Here is a 19182-nt window from a genome sequence, read left to right as displayed (position 1 = left end):
CTCTTTCTCTATTTTTGAGATGTTTGGATTTTTCAAAACTCTATGGACATGCAGAAGAGAAATGCTATTCCCACTCCGACCAAGACATAACTTTACAGGTTCAAATAACAGTTAAGTTGATGAGAGTCAGGAACAACTAATGGCTGGTGCAAAACTCAGATTAAACTCTTGCCTCAGTTATATATTTTTGGTTCTTTTAGATTAAGATTTGCTTTATATTTTTGGTTGCTTCATCTACGGCAAAACAAGGAAAGTATTGTTTGATACTACATAAAAGTGTTGATGATCGTCTTTCTTTTTGTTCTTTGTGTTGTCCTGGAAATATGCGGTAATATGGCATGTAATCTAACAAAGTTCATTTGAATGTGATGCATTTTAACGGTGGTTTTGGTTGGATCTAGGCCACTTGTCTTAAAGATTGATCATTCTTCAATTCATAGGGATGCTCTACCCCCTTTTTTTTTGGAGTTTACTTGTGTGTGTGACATTACATAAGTCGGTTTCAAATCAACAAAACAAAAAATCTACTCATTCGTTAAGAGTGCATTTGCCAATTGTACTTGGGAACTCAAATTCATAAATGACTCCTGGAAGACGGGTGATAATAACTTGTTTGCGTGTTCAAATATTAAGAAATTATTTCCAGTAAGATTAGCTATTGCCTATTGTTAAAGTAGCTATATTTGGTGGTTGATATCTAAGCCGGGTACAGCTGGAGTTAGCGTTGTCATTGTTTTAGGACCAGGAATGGCACTTTGTGGACTTATGGTCAGGATAAAGATACTGAAAAGTGACAACTACACTGATCAGACTGAGCAGAACCATGACTTTTTATAAAGATGTATGTGTTTGTATGCATTAGATGGATGATGGCAGAAGTGGAGTAAATTTTTAATCTAGTCTTCAAGGTTGTAAGTATTTTTTTCTTTTTAATTTTAATATCTGACTTTACAATTTTTTTCAGTTCTTGATTTTACGAAGTCAGAATTAAAGTGATTGATCATATACTCAGTGCCTACTAGTAAGGAGATGTTTACACACAAGAATGAGATACATAATATATAATAGAAATGCCAAAATCTAATTGGAGTAGGTATAGGTATCTTTACATTGTACATCAAGTACGGGTTTATATTCTGGAGTTACTAAAAATAGTTATCTATTTCGTCTTCCACTTTGCTTTAAAGCTAGAAAAATTCAGTCACTGTAATTTCGATTAATCAATTTTAGATTTACTTAGTGATGTATATTAATCAGAATTAAGGAATCAAAATAAATTTCATGGAAGTAAATTTCATGGGGTATTCCAAGTATAAGTAATGAATAATGGGGCAGCATTTGCACTTGTTTATTGTGATGTCTATTCAAAACCAGTAAAACTAAGCAGAACTAGCATGAGAATGGTAGTTTTGATATTTAATAAAATTTTCCAATTCCATTTCCTGGGTTGACAGTTATTATATGGTCCTTTCCCTTTTTATGGTTATTTACTATGTGTTTGTTTTGGAAGGACATGGCCTGTCTGAAGAGAAGGAAGGAAAGGTGAGAAAGGGTCCTGTGTTAACTTTCCATGTTGTAGTTACTGCATTAATGAAGCCTCTGGATGCAGCTTATACGTGCTCTTCAAGTAAGGAAAACCAGTGGGGCTGTTTCCCGTACTTCATGCTTCCAGCTTTTGGTACTCCTTTTCAAGCCCTGCATTTACCAACAACAAATATCTCTTTTTTTTTTACTGGAGAGAAGCGTCAGTTCATTTGTTAATTTTCTAATAAACTTTTTTTTTCGATAAAATAAAAACATTTCTGTTTTTTTATGTTTTTTTAATCTTTGTTTTTAAATTAACAGTTTTCTGTTATTTTAATGAGTAAATCCTGCTTCTTGAGGTTTTAAAAAAATGACCTATTTAAGTTTAAACAAACTGATCCAATATCATACTAGTTAACAAAGATTACTGTGGATGATGGCACAGCTAAGTGTTTTGTGCAGCTGTATATCCAAGATTCAAATTTGAAACTTCAGTTAATTGAAACAATCTTATTCCAGTTGAACATGTGGTTGGTAGTAATATGCCATAAATTTTAACTGCTACTTCGCCTAGATGATCCCCTCACATCCACAAAGGTGTGACACAGGTTTATAATTTAGGTTATTAATGCAAATGACAAAGGTTTGTTCTTTGTTTATGCAAATAGACTTAATGCTTTGTTTGGATCTCGCGATGAGAGGAAAATGAAAGATTTGATAAAGAAGTAATGAAGTTATTTGGATTAAGAGAAATAAGAAATATGAAGAAAAATGTTTATGAATTTTTTTTTAATAATGTGATGAGTCTAATTGATAAATTTTTTTAACTGATAAAATTATAATTATAATTATGTTTTTGTGATTATAATTAATTAAAAATAAAAGATGATTTATTTGTATATTAAATTTAAATTTACGTGTGATTAAAACATCAATCATGCTACTGTCCAAGAACGAGTTGAAAAAATAATATGAATTATATGACATTGTGGATACATACAAAATTGTTAAAAATTATTTAAAAAAAAAAAAATAATATTAAAATATTCATAATTATAAAAAATTAAAGCAAAATTCATAAATGCAGCAAAACTTAATAAAAATAAACTTGAATTGTATCAAGCATCAACGCCTAATTAATATTAATGTATTAATCATACTATGGTACAATATAATATGATGAAAAAAAAGTCAAATTACAATAATTAGATGAAAGAAACAATAATTACATGATTACATCTATCATTCGAGAGAATACTGGAAGTCATCAAATCTTTGTTCACATTGATGTTTAAAATATTTAATCCTTATTACAACTCTTGAATACCACCTCAAATTTATGAAAACATTTAAGTATTATAAGGGATTTGGGGTTGAGTTGCAATGTCTTCAACATGATCATTGGGTATTGGTAGGTCTTGCTCTTCTTCTTCATTATCCAGGTTCACCCTACCATGTAGTCAGACACTGTTCATTTGAAGAATGAAACACTTAGATTATTTACATTATGTCCATTGATGTGGACAAATTTAACAATTTGTTCCTCCACTACTGATCGAAATGCAACCTTTACAAACTTAGTTCCCCTTAATTGTTGACATAAATTAATGAATGTTTATGGACCGGACATATGCCAATAATGTCCGGACATTGTTCATTGTATACCAAGTATGACATCAACTTCTGCTGACAACGCTATTTTGTGGTAAGCACTCCCTAATATTGCTTATCGTTTGACTTAATAGACGCAACATATTTAATCCACGTGCAACAATACAAAGGATTGTCAATGCTATTACTTTTGTCCACAATTGTATTTGTTGTTGTAGCTGTAAAATTAGATTCAAGTCGACACCAACGATATCGTTATCCATGTCATTCATATCAAAATACACCGTCCAATGGGTATCATTATGCAACCATAAAATGATTATTTGAAACTTAATAAATAGTATCTTCATATTTATAACTATGTTAACACTTATGACAATATCTTATTATGTAAAATTCATGGCAGAGAATAACTAATTTTAGGATAAATAAACAGTAATCATCTGCAAAGAAACACATTGTAACACTCTGTTTGGATTTGTTTGTGGGATGTGGTGCAGATGGTAGAGCGCTGATATGTTGTTGGTGGTTCTCTCAGCACAATGAAGAAAGATGTTGATGTCCACTTAGATAGCTATCTAGTTACGTTATTATCCTTATTTTTTTCCATGTTCTTTCATGCTCAAGACACAATACTTTCTCTCTACCATTTGTATATTATGAACAATACACGTTTGACTAATAATTCAACACGTTTTGAAAGTAAACATGTAGGATAATCGATTATCTAGTATGAGGAACATTGATCACTAATTTTAACTACATAATCACTCATGAAAAGTTTTTTTTAGGTGGATAATTGATTATTAAATGGTATCAAAAAAATGTATAAAATTTTAATTAACTAAAATTTACACAAAAATATCTTATATTTCATTTTCAATTATTTTTAGAGATAAGAGTGAATTTTAAAACTAACATTTTTAATATTTTAAAATATTAAAATTTTCTTCACACACAAACTACTCACAAATATCAATAAACTTTTTTTATAAATTCACTTTATATGTTTTAATTTAAACAACTCAACTTTTTTTAGATTTTTATCTGAAATAACTCCCTGGTATTTTCACACATCTCATCGTTAATCAAAAGAAAGGATAATGATATTCTAGTTTTCTAGGAGATTAGTCCAATAGTATTTTGCTGTAGAAACACTGATGGGCCCAATCCTGGATCTAAGAGATGAGTAGCAGGAGTTGTCTTGGGAGTGCAGCTGGGCCCTTGGTGGCTGGCTGGGTTATATGCATTCATGTGGTAACTGCAAAATCACTCCAAGACAACCTTAAAATGCAACATAACCTGAAATTACGTAATATCATGTTCATAACACATTTTCACTGTGTTTTCATAAGGCCTTCTACAATGTACACTAATGGAATTTGGTACAAGGTACTAGCAACTAGCTTGGTCACATCCACGTACGGTCCAGCTTGTAAGATTATTCAATGAGAGCGATTGAGAATGATCTCTTTCCAATTCCTATGGCTTTTTAAATAATGTTTTCGTATCATATATATATATATATATATACGTATCGTACATTGATATTTGTACAACTATTATAAGATATATATAGATGAATTGTTCAATTCAAAAAATATTTGTTAAATTTTTGTCAAATTTATCACGATTTTAATACAATTTTGAAAAGAAAAAATATATTAATTTTCTAAAATTCAAATTTATTGTATAAATTTGTATTATGATTATAAAAAAAAGGAACAAATTCTTTTGGATTAGCCATGAGAAACCTATTTCTGCTAAAAAAAATTAAAACATACATATACACATAAATTTTTATTATTATTTTATATAATTCATAATTATATAATATATAGATCCGTGATTTCGTGTTTTACATTTTAGAGATTATACGTTTTCTATACTAATTTCACTGCTAAACACTTTCCTCAATTTTCAGACTTTATAATAGCTTTTAGATTTAAAAATATCTCAAATTAGTTCTTGAGATTGAAATTTGTTAATGTTGTTAATTCCTTTTAATTAGTTGATAATACAATACTAAGGGATCTATCTCTTGGCTAAAAGAACCATAGTCAGATAAACTTGAGGTTGCATTAACTATTGATTAGCAATGTTTACATTAACATATAAACTTTAGAAGAGGTGAACCAAACCCAAATATCATTCAGAAGCTCTTCTGATCACCATGGCCAACCATGATTTTTCACGATCGCTAAAATCTTAGCAACATTTCTCCAACCATTTATTTAGACTAGTGTACTAAACTTGCTCTAGAAGAAAATTATATCATGTTTCTTTCTTATGACCTTGCATTTAATAGGAGTAGAAATGAAAAAAAAAAAAGATATGTTAAATAATGAACAGTGACATGAACTGGTATGGTTACAGTATCATTTTTCCCGCGTTTTTCTTGTCCATCGAATTTTATGTATTAGATTGCATTTAGTAGATTTATGAAAAATTGGAATGAACCCTTTTCAGTGACCTGCATATAGTTCTAATGGCTCTACCACTAATGTCAGAACTTTCTAATTTCAAAAGAAAAGAAGGGTATTAACACACCAACATTCTTTTGATTTGATGTTATTATGTTAACACTACTATTGTTTATCACTTTCTTTCTAAGCCTTTCAGCATGTTGCTAGAAATACACGAGGGTGTTGTGTAAGCGTTTGTCTTAGTTTTATTATAATATATCCTTGTAATACAAGACTGAGACTGTTACTCTGAACACTGACACATATCAACAGGGAAAAAAAGATTAAATTTAAAACTACGACAAATGTACAATGATGTTGGTCAAACGAATTTCTCCTAAAAAATATCATATGCTCCCTTGACGAAAGAATATGTAAGAAAGGAGAAACTGTTGTATGGTTTATGTTGTTAATTGTAGCAGCTGGCTAAGTTTGAGGACTAAGGATAGTCCTATGGAGTGAGATTCTGTCCAATATCACACCTAACCGTCAACATATACTCGAACAACATCCACTATTTTAGCCCGACATATGGGACATTTTCCACTGTTACATTGCAACTCTATGGCACACTTCAGACACGCACACATGTGGCCACACCTGCAATGAATTTGGCCATTACATGACTCAACTTTTCTCAGAAAATGGAAACAAATCATTTTCATTCAGAAGCAGTTAATTACCTGTACAAGACCGTGTCAACTTTCACCTCATAGCAAATGCAGCAGTTGCCTTTCTTTGGAGTCCTGTTACGGCACTTATTTTCTTCTTTTTTAACTGTAATGGTGTTTGCATTGCATGACTGAAGTTATTGTGAGGCAAACAGGAAAAGAAAGCAAAAGAAAATTGGTAGAGACCATTATCTTCTAGACATATTCAGCTTCAATACAACACAGTAGTAAAATTTGTTGAAAAAACAAATGGGGTGAGAAGAAAGTGAATATGTTTGATGAAGAGAAATCTTCCCTTCTGAACTAGTGGAATGATTGAATTTCAACTTGCTAAAAAAAGTTGAAGAACGTGAAACTTGTTTGAAAATAGTGTTCATTTACGTATTCAAATTTACTTGAAAGTTAATGTTGTTAAGATTCAAGTTGTTAACATGGTAATAACTGTTTAACATTGGCACCTCTATCAACCGAATTCTATGATGCAATTGGCGATTTGTAGTAACACACTCACTTTGAGAGTGAAACATTATAGAAATAAGCACAAACCTGAGTGAACCTCATGTTTCATGTTTTGTTGTAATTCCATCTGCATATTCATGCATCCCTTTATTGTTTTCCTTAGCTCAGACATCTCGTGATAGAGTTGCTCCATGTGCCCTCTCAAATCATATATGAGTTCCATTTCCTTCATGCAGAGCAGTTTTGCATTTAACAAGAGATTTAGGAACCCTCATATGTATCAAGATTATACTAAATGCATACTTACCATTGAATGATGATTGGTGGATGGAGATTGCCTACTATCCTGATAGAAAGGTTGAGATTGATAAGGTTGTGGAGATGTAGAAACAACTCTATCAAAATCATCACCGGCTTCATTGTCCCTGTAACTCCATGATGAGGAACGATCAGCAGCTTCATGATATGAATCACTTATCAAGCTCTCCTCCTCATGCTCATTCTCCTCTTCATGCTCATCTGCATTATCCTCCTCTTCCTCTGTGTGACTTCTCTTCTCCTCTTCTTCTTCTTCTTCTTCTTCCTCAGTTCCATCTCTTCCCTCTTGAGAAGTTCTTGCAGAATGCAAGCGTTCTTGTAAAAATGCCATCAATTCTTGGCTGTTTTCCTCATGGTCTTGACTATTGACTAAATGTGCTTGTGTTCCCCTATGAGATACCATCAATCTATCCATTTTATCCCTGAAGTCACTAGAAAGGAAACTTGACACTGTTCTCCTACAAACATAATATACTAATGTTCAGATCAATGAAGTTTATACAAAAAGTATTTTCACGAGTTATTGTCCAATTCCAAAGTAAATGCATTCAAATTTGACCTTTTCTCATCTAAATAATAATACTTGAGGTGTTAGCTGACATAAAAAATAAAAGAAAAAAATTATGTACCTTTCAAGAAGCCTCTTTATATCCTCATTTTGAGAACCAGTTTCAAGCATCTCTCTATACCATGCTTGCCTACGCTCTTCCCAATAGCTCCTAGGCCTAGAAATTTCACTGATCCAGTCATAATTAGTTTCATCATCACAATTCTGGTCAATTTCCTCTTCCTCCATCTCATCACCATAACTGCTTTCAGCATAGTTCTGATCAATTGCCTCTTCTATTTTCTCCTTGTAACTGGATTCAGCATACTGTGGGTTACTAATATCTTTCTCATTCACTGTCTCATCATTACTACTTTTAGTAATACCATTCTTTTCGCTACTCTCCTCTGCCCTGTCTGTCATCTCATTTATACTTGAATCAATCATGGATGTAGTTGCCTCACTAGTTTCTTTTGAGTTATTGTGTAGAGCCTTGGCATCTGAACGTGGATGTGTTTCTTGGACCATGACATCTGAACTTGGAGAAGCTTCTTTTGTATTATTATGATCTATTCTAGTATGTGAAACTGACTTTTGTGTGGATTTTGTGGCGAGATTGTCACTGCCATGAGCTTTCTGGTTTCTTGTGTCTTTTCTGAGTTGATCAGTGGTGGCAGAGTTACCCAATTGAGTGGTTTTGTTAACTTCCTCTCTTTGAGGACTTCTTGGGTTAGCTACTTCTGCCTGGACAGTAGTTCTAAGTTCAACCCCGCTGGTAAATCTTTCCCTGTTTGTCATAAAAATTATGATAATTGAAATTGTTTATTCACCAAATTATCAACTTGGGTGAGATTTATAGTTAAGAACTTATGCATATAATCAATGCAAGCTACCAAAAACCAGCTACAAAAGGAAATGCCAATCCAATTGTGCATTTACTCTCTTCTCAGCTCTCATCATATTCATTCCTAAATTACAGTATACAACCTCTGATTGATTATATGAAGAAAAAATATTTTTTTTATTTCATAAAAAAACTGAAATTTTAGGTAAGAAAATAGAATTGTATACTCGAGCAAGTTTGTGAATGTATATTTTTAATAGTTTCGCATCTCAGACAATAAATAGTCCACTAAGAATAGATAAACATTGAAAGTTATATCTTTCAATGCATTTTTCTACCACCTTTAAATTCAATAGCTTTCTTTTAGACAAGGTAAATGAATAGGTATGGTCTAATCAAAGGAATTGATTCAATCAGTAAGTTCACACTTGACAAGAAAAGATCAAACCTTAGTTGCATAATTGCAGACCCTTGTGCTTGTCTGTTGTTTAATTCACATAATGTTGATTTCTGGTGGGACCTATGACTATCCGCCAGGTCACGTTGCAATAATTTAATCCGAAGCAATGCCTGCATTCATGCATAGAAAAGGAGTCACGATCAGAACTAGTAAAAAGCTTAACATAGCAGAAGAAGAACCACCACTTTGCCTTTTGTTTTACCTGAATGCGACCTCTTTGTGCGAACTTAGAAACTGCTCCACGCTCTGCCAAGTTGTTGAGCTCCCTATGCCTGTCCTTCTCCATCTGCATAAGCAAATCATTGAATGCTTGGCGCCCTCTAATTCGCAGCGGACAAACAATTTTATGTTCTGAAGGTGGTTGCTGTTGTTGACCACATTCACGCTCTCTACAAGGAGAACTTGTCACACTACTACTAGCATACCCTTCATGTTCATTATCATCAAGAAAAGAAGGTGTTGAACTCTGACTCTGCCCGGTAGAAGTGAGTTTCTTTATGAGGCTAGCAACACTGACACCACTCTCAGACCTCGCCTGTGGCGAAACAGAATGGTCACTTGATTCCCACTCAGGAAAGGAACTTTCTTCATTCCCTGAAGGTCCATCAAAGCTTTCTTCCTCGGGCAATGAGGCATTGACATGCTCATTCGTGGGAGAAGAGGTCGAACCAATCTTCTCTGCCAATGTGTTCGTTTTGGAGACAACAGATTGCTTCAGCCTCTTCTCCCATATCTGAACAAGGGAAGAGGCAGCCATGTTAGGGATCTCTGAGGAGATGGATTCTTCCTCCGACGAACTGGGTGTCCTTGGGAACATGTCACCTTCATCCATTGACAACAACTCAACCTCATTCGCCAAATTCGACACCATCTCCCGAGCCTGTCTAGCTGCCCATCGATCGAGAAGCCGTGAGTGTCTCGGGCTGATCAACAAGGCCAAGGAAGACTCTTTGTTGTTGCTGCTGCTGCTGCCGTTGTTGAAGGAGTTTGCTCGTGTGAAACGAAGTCTCTCTAGGCGGTTATTTTTTAGAGCCTTACGCTGGTTAACGCCTTTGTTCTTGCTGCTGCTGCTGCTGCTGGTGGTGGTGGTGGTGTTGCTGTTGTTTTCATTTTCGTTTGTTGTGGAAACAGAGGACACCCCCATGCACGTGTTAAGGTCCATGACAAAGTTCTTGATGTTTCTTTGTAACGTAGCATGATCATTATGCGTGCCCTTCACGTTGCTTTCCCTGCATGCTTCGCGGTTGTTACGGTCCCTCAGAACGCAACCGAAGGACGAGGAAGAAACAACATCAACCTCGGACGGGGCCATGTCGGCTTTCTTTATCGTTTGTGTCCCTTGTTGTTTTGTCTCGGTTTGTCGAAACCCCTACGAAGGAGGGTGTGAACGTGGAGACACGGAAACCCATTTGAGGGAAATGGGTGGAGAGATCGGAGACATTGCAACCTCACAAGACTCTTCTCGTTTTGCTGAAACACACAGAAAAAGGCAGAAAAAAAAAAGAAAACAGGGTAGAGTAAAACAGAGGAGGGAGGGAGGGAGAATATGAAGGAGAAACGAGTTGTTTTACGGAAACGAAGGAGGTGTTTATGGCTTATAAATGCTCACAAATAATCTTTACCTCATTCCCGTTTTCTTTGCCTCTATTTAGAGCTCTTTCGTAACGAAAGCAGAGAAATAAAAAGAAAAAAACGTTGGCTGTTAATGTTTCTGTTTTGTTTCCTCGTACGTAGGAACGTGTGTTTTGGTTGGGAGGGGTGTGGCTAAAAATGGAAGAAGCATTGTCGTGGTTGGGGTTTGTTTTTGTAGATGTGAAAGGAAGAAGGAAACAGGGTGTTAGAAAAGTGCAACAAAACTTGGAAAAGTTTGAGAATTGTTATAGACGAATGAAACAGTGTGGTGCAGTGAGAGAGACGTTGGGTTTGGACCGTTGAGATTGTGGGGTAAAGAAAAGAAAAGAAAGAGAGCGTCTAGAGTGAGCGTCTTATTTATTAGTATTAGAAGATTAAGTGCATCACTCTCTACTTTTTCATTCTGTTGACCAAATTAACTTCACAAGTTATTGTGATTTCTGGTTTCTTCTCTCAGTTCAACTTTCTTCTTCACTCACTTTCTTTTGGTTATCAACACTTATCACATTCGTGTTCTTTGCTTAAGTGAGTGTAATGTTTTAGAAGAGTGTCAAAAAAACATTTTTCCTCTTTTTATCAACAGTTAAACCATTCGTTATTTCTTTAAAATTTAATTTTGATACCCTATAAAAATTTTAGACTCTGTTTCAATTTTTTCCTTTCTAATTCTTGATCTTCCATTTTGTTTTTTATTTTTTAGTGCATTTTAGTTTATATATTTCAGAAAAATTATAGTGGGTAGATAGAATATGAAGAATTATTCATTTTTTTCTAGGTGCACTAACTTTGTATTAATTTTAGTTTTATCTAATATCTTTATCTTATTAAATATGCTTTTCTTCCTTCTATTATAAGATGAGATTGATTTTTATTTTTTTCTAAACTTTATACCATTCTCGAAATATGAAAATATGAAAATATATTCTTTTTTCATTAAAATTGATTTAATTTAATATTTTACTTCATCAATCAATATAAAGTAGTCAGTTTGCAATCAAAACACCAAAAAACTTTTGACACAAAACAAACTAACAATATTTAAAAAATAATAATAATAATTTTACATAAAAAAAAAACTCATTCTAATCATTTTCATCCTACAAACATCAATTTCATATTATAGTATATAAACGAAAGATATATTTAATCTTTTTTATATTAATATTTTTATTCTAAATTTTGTATTATAACTTTAAATATATTAAATATAATTTTTTTATATACAATAAAATAATCTTAATGTAAAGTTATAGATAAAATATTTATATTAAATAAACATAATAAAAAGGTATTTTTTAAAATTTTAATGTAATTTAGTAAAAAAAATATTATAATGAATATATGATTTTCTTTTTTGTTCTTTCATTGAAAGTCTTGTAGTTTGAAGATGATTTTAATTTGATTAGGGTTTTACACGCTAATGTTAAAGTCGTACATGACTATTATTTTTCAATTTTTAAAAGTGAAGTCGTGGTATTGCATTACCAGTATGACTTCAAAATTTTCTTTTAAGTTTTAAAGTAAATGAAGTCGTGTTTATAATATAAAATTTCAATTCAAAATTAAAATTATATTTATTATATATAACTTTACTTAAAAAAAGTTAAAATAATTTCATCATGCAAAACTTTGATATATTAATAGAAAATTAATCAAATTAAAATCATTTTCAATATACATGATTTGAAAGAAAAAAAAAAAAAAACAAAGTTATCTCTGTTATACTTTTATGTAATAAAGTTGAAGTGATATGTTGTATACACGATTTTTTTTAATAAAAAATCATAAACTTCAAACACGATTTATTGTTGTATTTTTTTTTTTTCAAAATTTTTTCATTAGCAAAACAGTAAAATATCTAGGAAAAATGTGTTTTTCCTATACACTTTTCTTTAGACCTAAAAATATAGTAAAAAAAGGGACTAGTGATGACATTTTCAACAAAATTAGAAAATAAAAATATAAAAAAGACCTACTTTTAAAATATAATAATAGATTATATGATTATTTTTTATGTGAAATAACTTAAAATAGACAAAAATAAATTATTATTGCATTTTGTTATTAAAAGTAATAATTTGTTACACGCATTCTTATCAGTTTTGCAAAAACTTTTGTACCAAAATTTCATTACTAATAATACTGAAATAGTATATTTATATATAAAAAGTACTAAATATAATAGTTAAAGGAATCAAAGTGTTTTTTGGTGGTGAGTTTTCCCCACTATTATTGTGTATTTTCTTTTTATCACACTTAATTAATTTTTTACTAAATGACTAAAATAAAAAAGATAATCACACTTAATTAATTAATTTTACGAATTATTATTTTTTTCTGAAATTTAAAAAGATAACTAATTTGTGTATATTATTAAAATAAAAATTACCGTCAGATTTCATGTATTATTATATTATTTAATTAATAAGTTGATAATCCATAAATTGTTACCAAATGTATTCAATAATGTCACAGAATATTCAATAAAAGTATAAAGATTACTTTGTAAGTATCAAAATGGTACTTGTTATGTGATCTACGTAGAATATTCGTTTTTCTACTAAAAAAAGGCTTCCCTTTTCATTTTAGAATATTCATAAATGCGTATTTATGGACATTAATTTTGAAAGAATAATTTAAATTAGATTTTGAATAGAAACGTTTTTTATTTGAATTTGTAGCTTCTTGTATGTGTCACATTTAATTATGCAATTATTTGAATTTTAATTTGTAGCTCCTTTGATTTGTGTGAGAATTTATAACGCAATTATAGCTTAAATTTAATTTGTAGTTTTGTTTTATTGAATGTGGGAATAATTTAAATTTTGAATTTGAATTTTGTATATTAATTAAAAGCAATAGTTAGGTTATGATATGTCGACTCAAAATTTTAAAGGTCAACCAAAATTCTTGGACAAATATTAGAAATTAAAGATTTTGCATAAAAGTTTAAGTTTATTAATGTTTAAATTGTAAATTAAAAAAAATTACTCCATCACATAATAAACACATTTATAAAATCATATCAATTTCTGAATCTTAAATTATGTTTTTTTTTTTCATTTTGAACATTGTTTCATTTAAGTACTTTTTTTTTATAATCATACTTAGAGAGAAAACGTATTTAACCGTTACCTGATTTATCCATCATGTTGTAATTGACATAAAATTATATCCACATTTATAAGAACAAAAAATTATTCTATTTTTTTCCTCTCACTTATACTAATAAGAACAAAAAATTATTCTATTTTTATCCTCTAACTTATACTACATAGATTTAATTTGACATTCTACTGTCACGTTCATATTTTAATTACCATATCCTTTATTAATTTGCAATAAATAAATAAAATATTAATTTATTAAAATATGAAATGTATATTTTTATAGTTGAGAATGTTAATATATAAGCATCCATATATATAAGAAATATTTATGTATTGAACTTTACTATATATTAAAAAGAAGAGACATGCATAACAAGGATAAGATTAGTCCATTAGCAATGTTACATTCCTAACATGCAATAATCTTAATGAATTTAACAATCTTTATCTGAATATATAAGATAAGTTTTGGAAGAAGCAATGCAGAAACCAGAACTACACACAGCAACAACAGCAAACATGTCTTTCTTCATCTTCAATATGTTGGAAAGAAAATCACCAGTAATGATCTAGATTCTTCTTCTCAAAATCCACAATTTTGTTGTTGGACACATGCAGGAGATGATCGCATACTTGCCTTGATGTTGGCCTCTCTTGTGGTGAAGTTTTTGTGCACTGTATGGCTATCTGGAGAACCTGCAATGCAGCAAACTCTTCACCAGGCAAAAGGGGTTTCAGCTGAGGATCTATCACTGCTTCAGCCGCAATGCCTTCCTTGTTAAGGTGCATCTCCACCCATCTCACCATGTCAATTTCTGCGCTGAAAGCTTCGTCTGTTGGCATTTTACCAGTAACAAGTTCCATCAGCACAACTCCCATGCTGTACACATCAGTTTTCTCTGTGCCCTTCAGTGAGAATGCATACTCTAAAAACATTGAAATGTCAATCAATGGTTAACAGTTGGACAAGATATAGAATGAACAACTTAGATGTTTTTGGAACGATATTCTGATTGGATTAAATTAGAGTTTCACCTTGATAATCTGGATAATAAAAGTTTGCATTAAAAAGTCAGCACAGAACATTATGGTAAAACTTCAGTTCTAATTGTATCTATGTTTTGTAAAAAGAAATGAGATAAATAAGAATTCAAGTGAATGGTATGATCAATTATTACCTGGGGCCATGTATCCATAAGATCCAGCAAAGCCAGAATTAGACTCTGTGTTAGATTCTGGATTCTCAACAAGTGATTTTGCCAGTCCAAAGTCTCCCAGGTGAGCCTCCATGTTGGAATCTAGTAATATGTTGCTGGATTTGATATCTCTGTGAATGATCTTTGGCACACAATCGTGATGGAGGTACTCCACTGCGTGAGTTAATCCTATAGCAATTTTGAACCTTGTGTCCCAATCAAGGATCTTCTTTTCTTTGAGGGGCACCTCATGTAACCAATCCCAAACATTCCCATTCTCCATATACTCATATATCAACAGATTCCAACCTGTTCCTCTGTTTCTGTTGCTACAACAACCCATCAGTTTTACCAGATGCCTATGTTTGATCCTCCCTAAAGTCTTGATTTCTCTTATAAAGCTTTTGTTCAACAAATAATCATCTTTTCCTGAAATCTTCTTCACAGCCACGATCTCTCCAGAGGGCAATTCAACTCTGTACACTGTCCCAGAACCTCCAATACCAACAACAAACTCGTCGCTTAGATTGTTTGTGGAACTCATGATGTCTTGCCACCTGAAATATCTCTTTGCAGGCACAGTCAGAGGGATCAGAGATCGTTTTTGTGCTCGTGGTGAAGAGGAGAAAACAAAACTTACTTCACTGCCTCTCTTGAAAAATTCTTGCTTGTTTTTAAGGAAAACGATCACTACAAGTCCAAGTAAAGCAATTGCAGCTAAAGTTGAAAGTGTAGAGATTATAACCACTGATGTGTTGCTGAAGACTGACCTTTTATTGTTGGAACCATCACCACTGTTGCAGCTTGCAAGAGATGCTCCACAAAGATGGTTGCCTTCAAACGACTCATTTGGCCAGCGGGAGAATTTCTTATCCAATGCACCTTGAAGGTTATTGCAAGAGATGTCAAGCTCCTGCAAGCTAGTCATTTCACCAACTACTGAAGGCACTTCTCCAGAGAGTTCATTGTGAGAAATATTAAGTGCTTCCAATTTTGACAGCATGCCAAGTGAAGATGGGATATGACCAGAGAGATTATTGTAACTTAAGTCCAAAATGCTTTGGACATTTTGGAGACTTCCAAGCTCAATTGGTATTTCCCCACTAAAGCCATTGTTGGATAGCTGCAGCTCGTAAAGATTGTTCAATTTACCTATTGCTTGAGGGATTGGCCCAGAGAAGTTATTATGGTCAAGCCTGAGGGTATTAAGAGACACAAGATCACCAATATCACCTGGGAGACTTCCACTAAGAGAATTGTTATTCAAGGAAAGAACCAGCAAATTGGGTTGTTTGAGTAGGCCTAGTGGAATAGACCCAGAAAATTGATTGAATGAGAGCTTAACCTCTCCCAACTGAGGCAAACTTCCAAGCCATGTTGGTATATGCCCAGTTAGAAGATTATTGTTTAAATCAACGTGAGTCAGGTTAGTACACAGAGAAAGCTCGTCTGGTATTCGACCTGTGAGTGAATTCCCTGAGACGTCTAACAATGACAATGTGGTGATTTTTCCCAATGTCCTTGGAATTTCACCAGAAAACTTGTTGTTACCCAATCTCAGCCTCTCAAGGGAAGGTGAATTTCCCAGGAGAAAGGGTATCTCACCGTCAAATTCATTATCCGTGACATCAAAAGAAAGAAAGGAGCTAGAGCTACATAATGCAGCCAAACTACCATTCAGTCTGTTATTTGAAAGATTCACTCTGGTCAGGTTTGCTACATTTACAAGTTGGTGAGGAAGACTACCTTCAAGAGAATTGTTGTAGAGCATGAACTGCTTCAACTCTTTGAGGAATCCGAATGTTGCAGGAATGCCACCTGAGAGCCGATTATCCGCCAAATCCAGCACAGCCAGTTTATGACAGTTCCCAAGTGTGGGGGGAATCACACCCACAAGCTCATTCTGCCTAAGGTGCAAAAAGTTCAACTCTTTCAGCCTCCCTATAGTGAAGGGAATTGCACCACTGAAATGGTTTCCAAATAAATCAACCATTTGCAAGCTTGAACAGTTACCAATCTCCAAAGGAATCTTCCCTGACAACTGATTATCATAAAGATACATTATCTCCAATTTGCCAAGCATCCCAATCTCTCTGGGCAGATTACCCTGCAAGTTGTTATGAAACAGTGCAAGATTCTGCATTTCAGTGAGGTTTCCTATGAAGGGAGAGATTGAACCAACCAAAGTGTTGTTGTGAAGCAAGAGATCAGTTAGCCCCACCAACCCATAAACCTCAGTAGGTATTGACCCATTGAGATAATTGCTTGATAAATCAAGTTGTTTCAGGGATTGGCACTGACCCAACTCAGCTGGTATCTCACCATAAAGTACATTATCTGCTATCATCAAGTGCTCCAAACTTGTTGCATTGGAACATATGGTTCTTGGAATGGTCCCATAGAGGTTGTTCCCAGAGAGAACCAAATATTGTAACTGACCCAGCTTCCCTAACTCCTTTGGAATTTCCCCACTAAGCGTATTATTTGATAAGTCAAGATTTTGAAGGTTACCCAATTGAGCCAAAGACGGTGGAATACGACCCTCGAGTTGGTTCCCCATGAAATTCAGATACGTAAGCTGACTTAGCTTCCCGAGTTGACTCGGAATCGACCCGGTTAAGCTGTTGTTGGCAAGGTTCAGAGTTTGAAGTTTCCAGATTAGACCCATTTCTCTCGGAATCGAGCCATTGAGTCTGTTCCCAGCGGCGGTGAAGACTACAAGGCTCCAGAAGTACCCCACTTCGAACGGAATCGGCCCCGTCAACTCGTTATCCTGCAGAATCAAATACTGCAACTCAGCGAGCCGAGCGAGGTTGCCAGGGATAGGACCACTGAGTCTGCATGAGGCCAAACCAATGTACCGAAGGTTGTACATATATCCAAGTGTATCGGGAATGGGGCCACTGAGTTGGTTGTTACCGATTCGCAAAACTCGGAGACGCGTTAGCGAGTCTAACTCGCTTGGGATTTGACCGGTGAGTTGGTTGGAGTGGAGAAGGAGAGATTCCAACGAAGTCAGGTTGGAGAGGGCAGGTGGAATGGGACCCTCGAGGCGGTTAGAAGAGAGATCAAGGTGGAGCAGGTTTTGCAAACGACCGAGTGAGGGTGATATCGACCCACCGAGTGATGACTCGGACAGGTTGAGTCCCACCACTTGCACCGAGTCGTCATCATCATCCAAAAAATGGCGCTTCTTTGACCCACATGACACCCCTCTCCAACTGCAGTAATCGGTGTTGTTCTCTGACCAATCACTCAAAACATTTTCTGGGTCTTCAGTGAACGATGACTTCACCTCCAAAAGCACTCTCATGGTGCTCTCATTTCCACGGCAAAGCAGAGCACAAGAAAAACAGAGGAGGAGAACAATAACAAGGTTTGAAATCCTCATTGACGCTTCTTTCATTTTGGGATTGAATGAGTGAAGGAGCCAGTGAGGGGTGAGGGATATATAGATGGTTACTTTACGTAACGACTAGTTTAAATTCTTTAGCTGAAATTGTTGTTCTGTTCTTACTAACAAAAAGAGACATGAAGACAAGTGAAATTTAATGGTGTAGTTGTGAGTTGGGAAGCGGTGGTGGTTGTTCTTGGATTGTGAGTATATATGTATTTTAGCAGAAGATAGAAGGTTGATGTGAGGGAAAAGTACACGGGGAAGCTACATGGTAGTAGTAGTGCATGTTGCTCTGCTTTCACATGCTTTCTTGAAGTGTGTATATGTGTAAGCAAATTAGAGAGGTTTTGATGATGATGATGCATTTGCATGACATGCATTGGAGATATATAGATGAGTTGGTAGCAGCTGAGAGTGTGTTGAGAAAGCGTGTCTATGATCCATGAATGACTATAAATGAGTATGCGATTGTGTCAGTCAGCTGCAACAGTAACCAATTACCATTTATGGCAAAACGCTTATTCATTAAATGTGGAAGAGCTCAACGCTTAGAAGGTCAAAAGAGCATTGGAAATAGTATAAGAAAAAAAGGTGGCAATGAATAAACCAATAAATATTAAGACTTTGTGATGTGATGCAGCAGAAATCAGGGAGTGAAACCAGAAAGACAAAAAAAAAACGGTGAAGTCAGCAAGGTATGATGAGGTTATAGTGGTGATAATATAGAGTGGTTGGTGAAGAAACAGAGGGAAATAAAAATGGTGGATTTTGCATGGTTTGAAGAAGAAGAAAAACTACCATGGAGAGAAAGTGAAGAGTTAAATTTCCCTTTGAAAATGTTTGTGTATGAATCTGTAATTTGTTTGTTGTAGGAAGTCAATGGTGTCATTTGTCATATTATACGTAAGCCACGAATGAATGGTTAACTTTTCTTGTGAAGTTCTTCAA

The 19182-nt window shown here is 33.9% G+C and overlaps 2 protein-coding genes across 3 annotated transcripts; both read right to left on the bottom strand.

The window, feature by feature from the left end:
* Nucleotides 1-5864: 5864 nt before the first annotated feature.
* LOC137822501 (uncharacterized) lies at nt 5865-10872 on the bottom strand. The gene is made up of 7 exons (XM_068627396.2): nt 9102-10872; nt 8888-9009; nt 7678-8382; nt 7038-7506; nt 6818-6956; nt 6284-6377; nt 5865-6200 (listed from the first exon to the last, which is right to left on the bottom strand). The coding sequence occupies exons 1-7, from the start codon at nt 10209-10211 to the stop codon at nt 6083-6085; spliced, it is 2757 nt and encodes a 918-aa protein (XP_068483497.2). The 5' UTR covers nt 10212-10872; the 3' UTR covers nt 5865-6082.
* A 3086-nt stretch (nt 10873-13958) lies between these two features.
* On the bottom strand, nt 13959-19035 carry LOC137821915 (uncharacterized). Of its 2 annotated transcripts, XM_068626718.2 has the most exons (3): nt 15608-18592; nt 14820-15394; nt 13959-14567 (listed from the first exon to the last, which is right to left on the bottom strand). In XM_068626718.2, the coding sequence occupies exons 1-3, from the start codon at nt 18241-18243 to the stop codon at nt 14197-14199; spliced, it is 3582 nt and encodes a 1193-aa protein (XP_068482819.2). In that variant the 5' UTR covers nt 18244-18592; the 3' UTR covers nt 13959-14196. The 2 variants fall into 2 exon arrangements, with proteins under 2 accessions (XP_068482819.2, XP_068482818.2); XM_068626717.2 differs by having other exon boundaries at nt 14820-19035.
* Nucleotides 19036-19182: the final 147 nt, after the last annotated feature.

Source organism: Phaseolus vulgaris, chromosome 9, assembly GCF_051622355.1.
Source record: "Phaseolus vulgaris cultivar YP4 chromosome 9, ASM5162235v1, whole genome shotgun sequence".
NCBI classification, from domain to species: domain Eukaryota; kingdom Viridiplantae; phylum Streptophyta; class Magnoliopsida; order Fabales; family Fabaceae; genus Phaseolus; species Phaseolus vulgaris.
The sequence above is the reverse complement of the archived record's forward strand: the minus strand, read 5'-3'. Positions and strand labels throughout refer to the sequence as shown.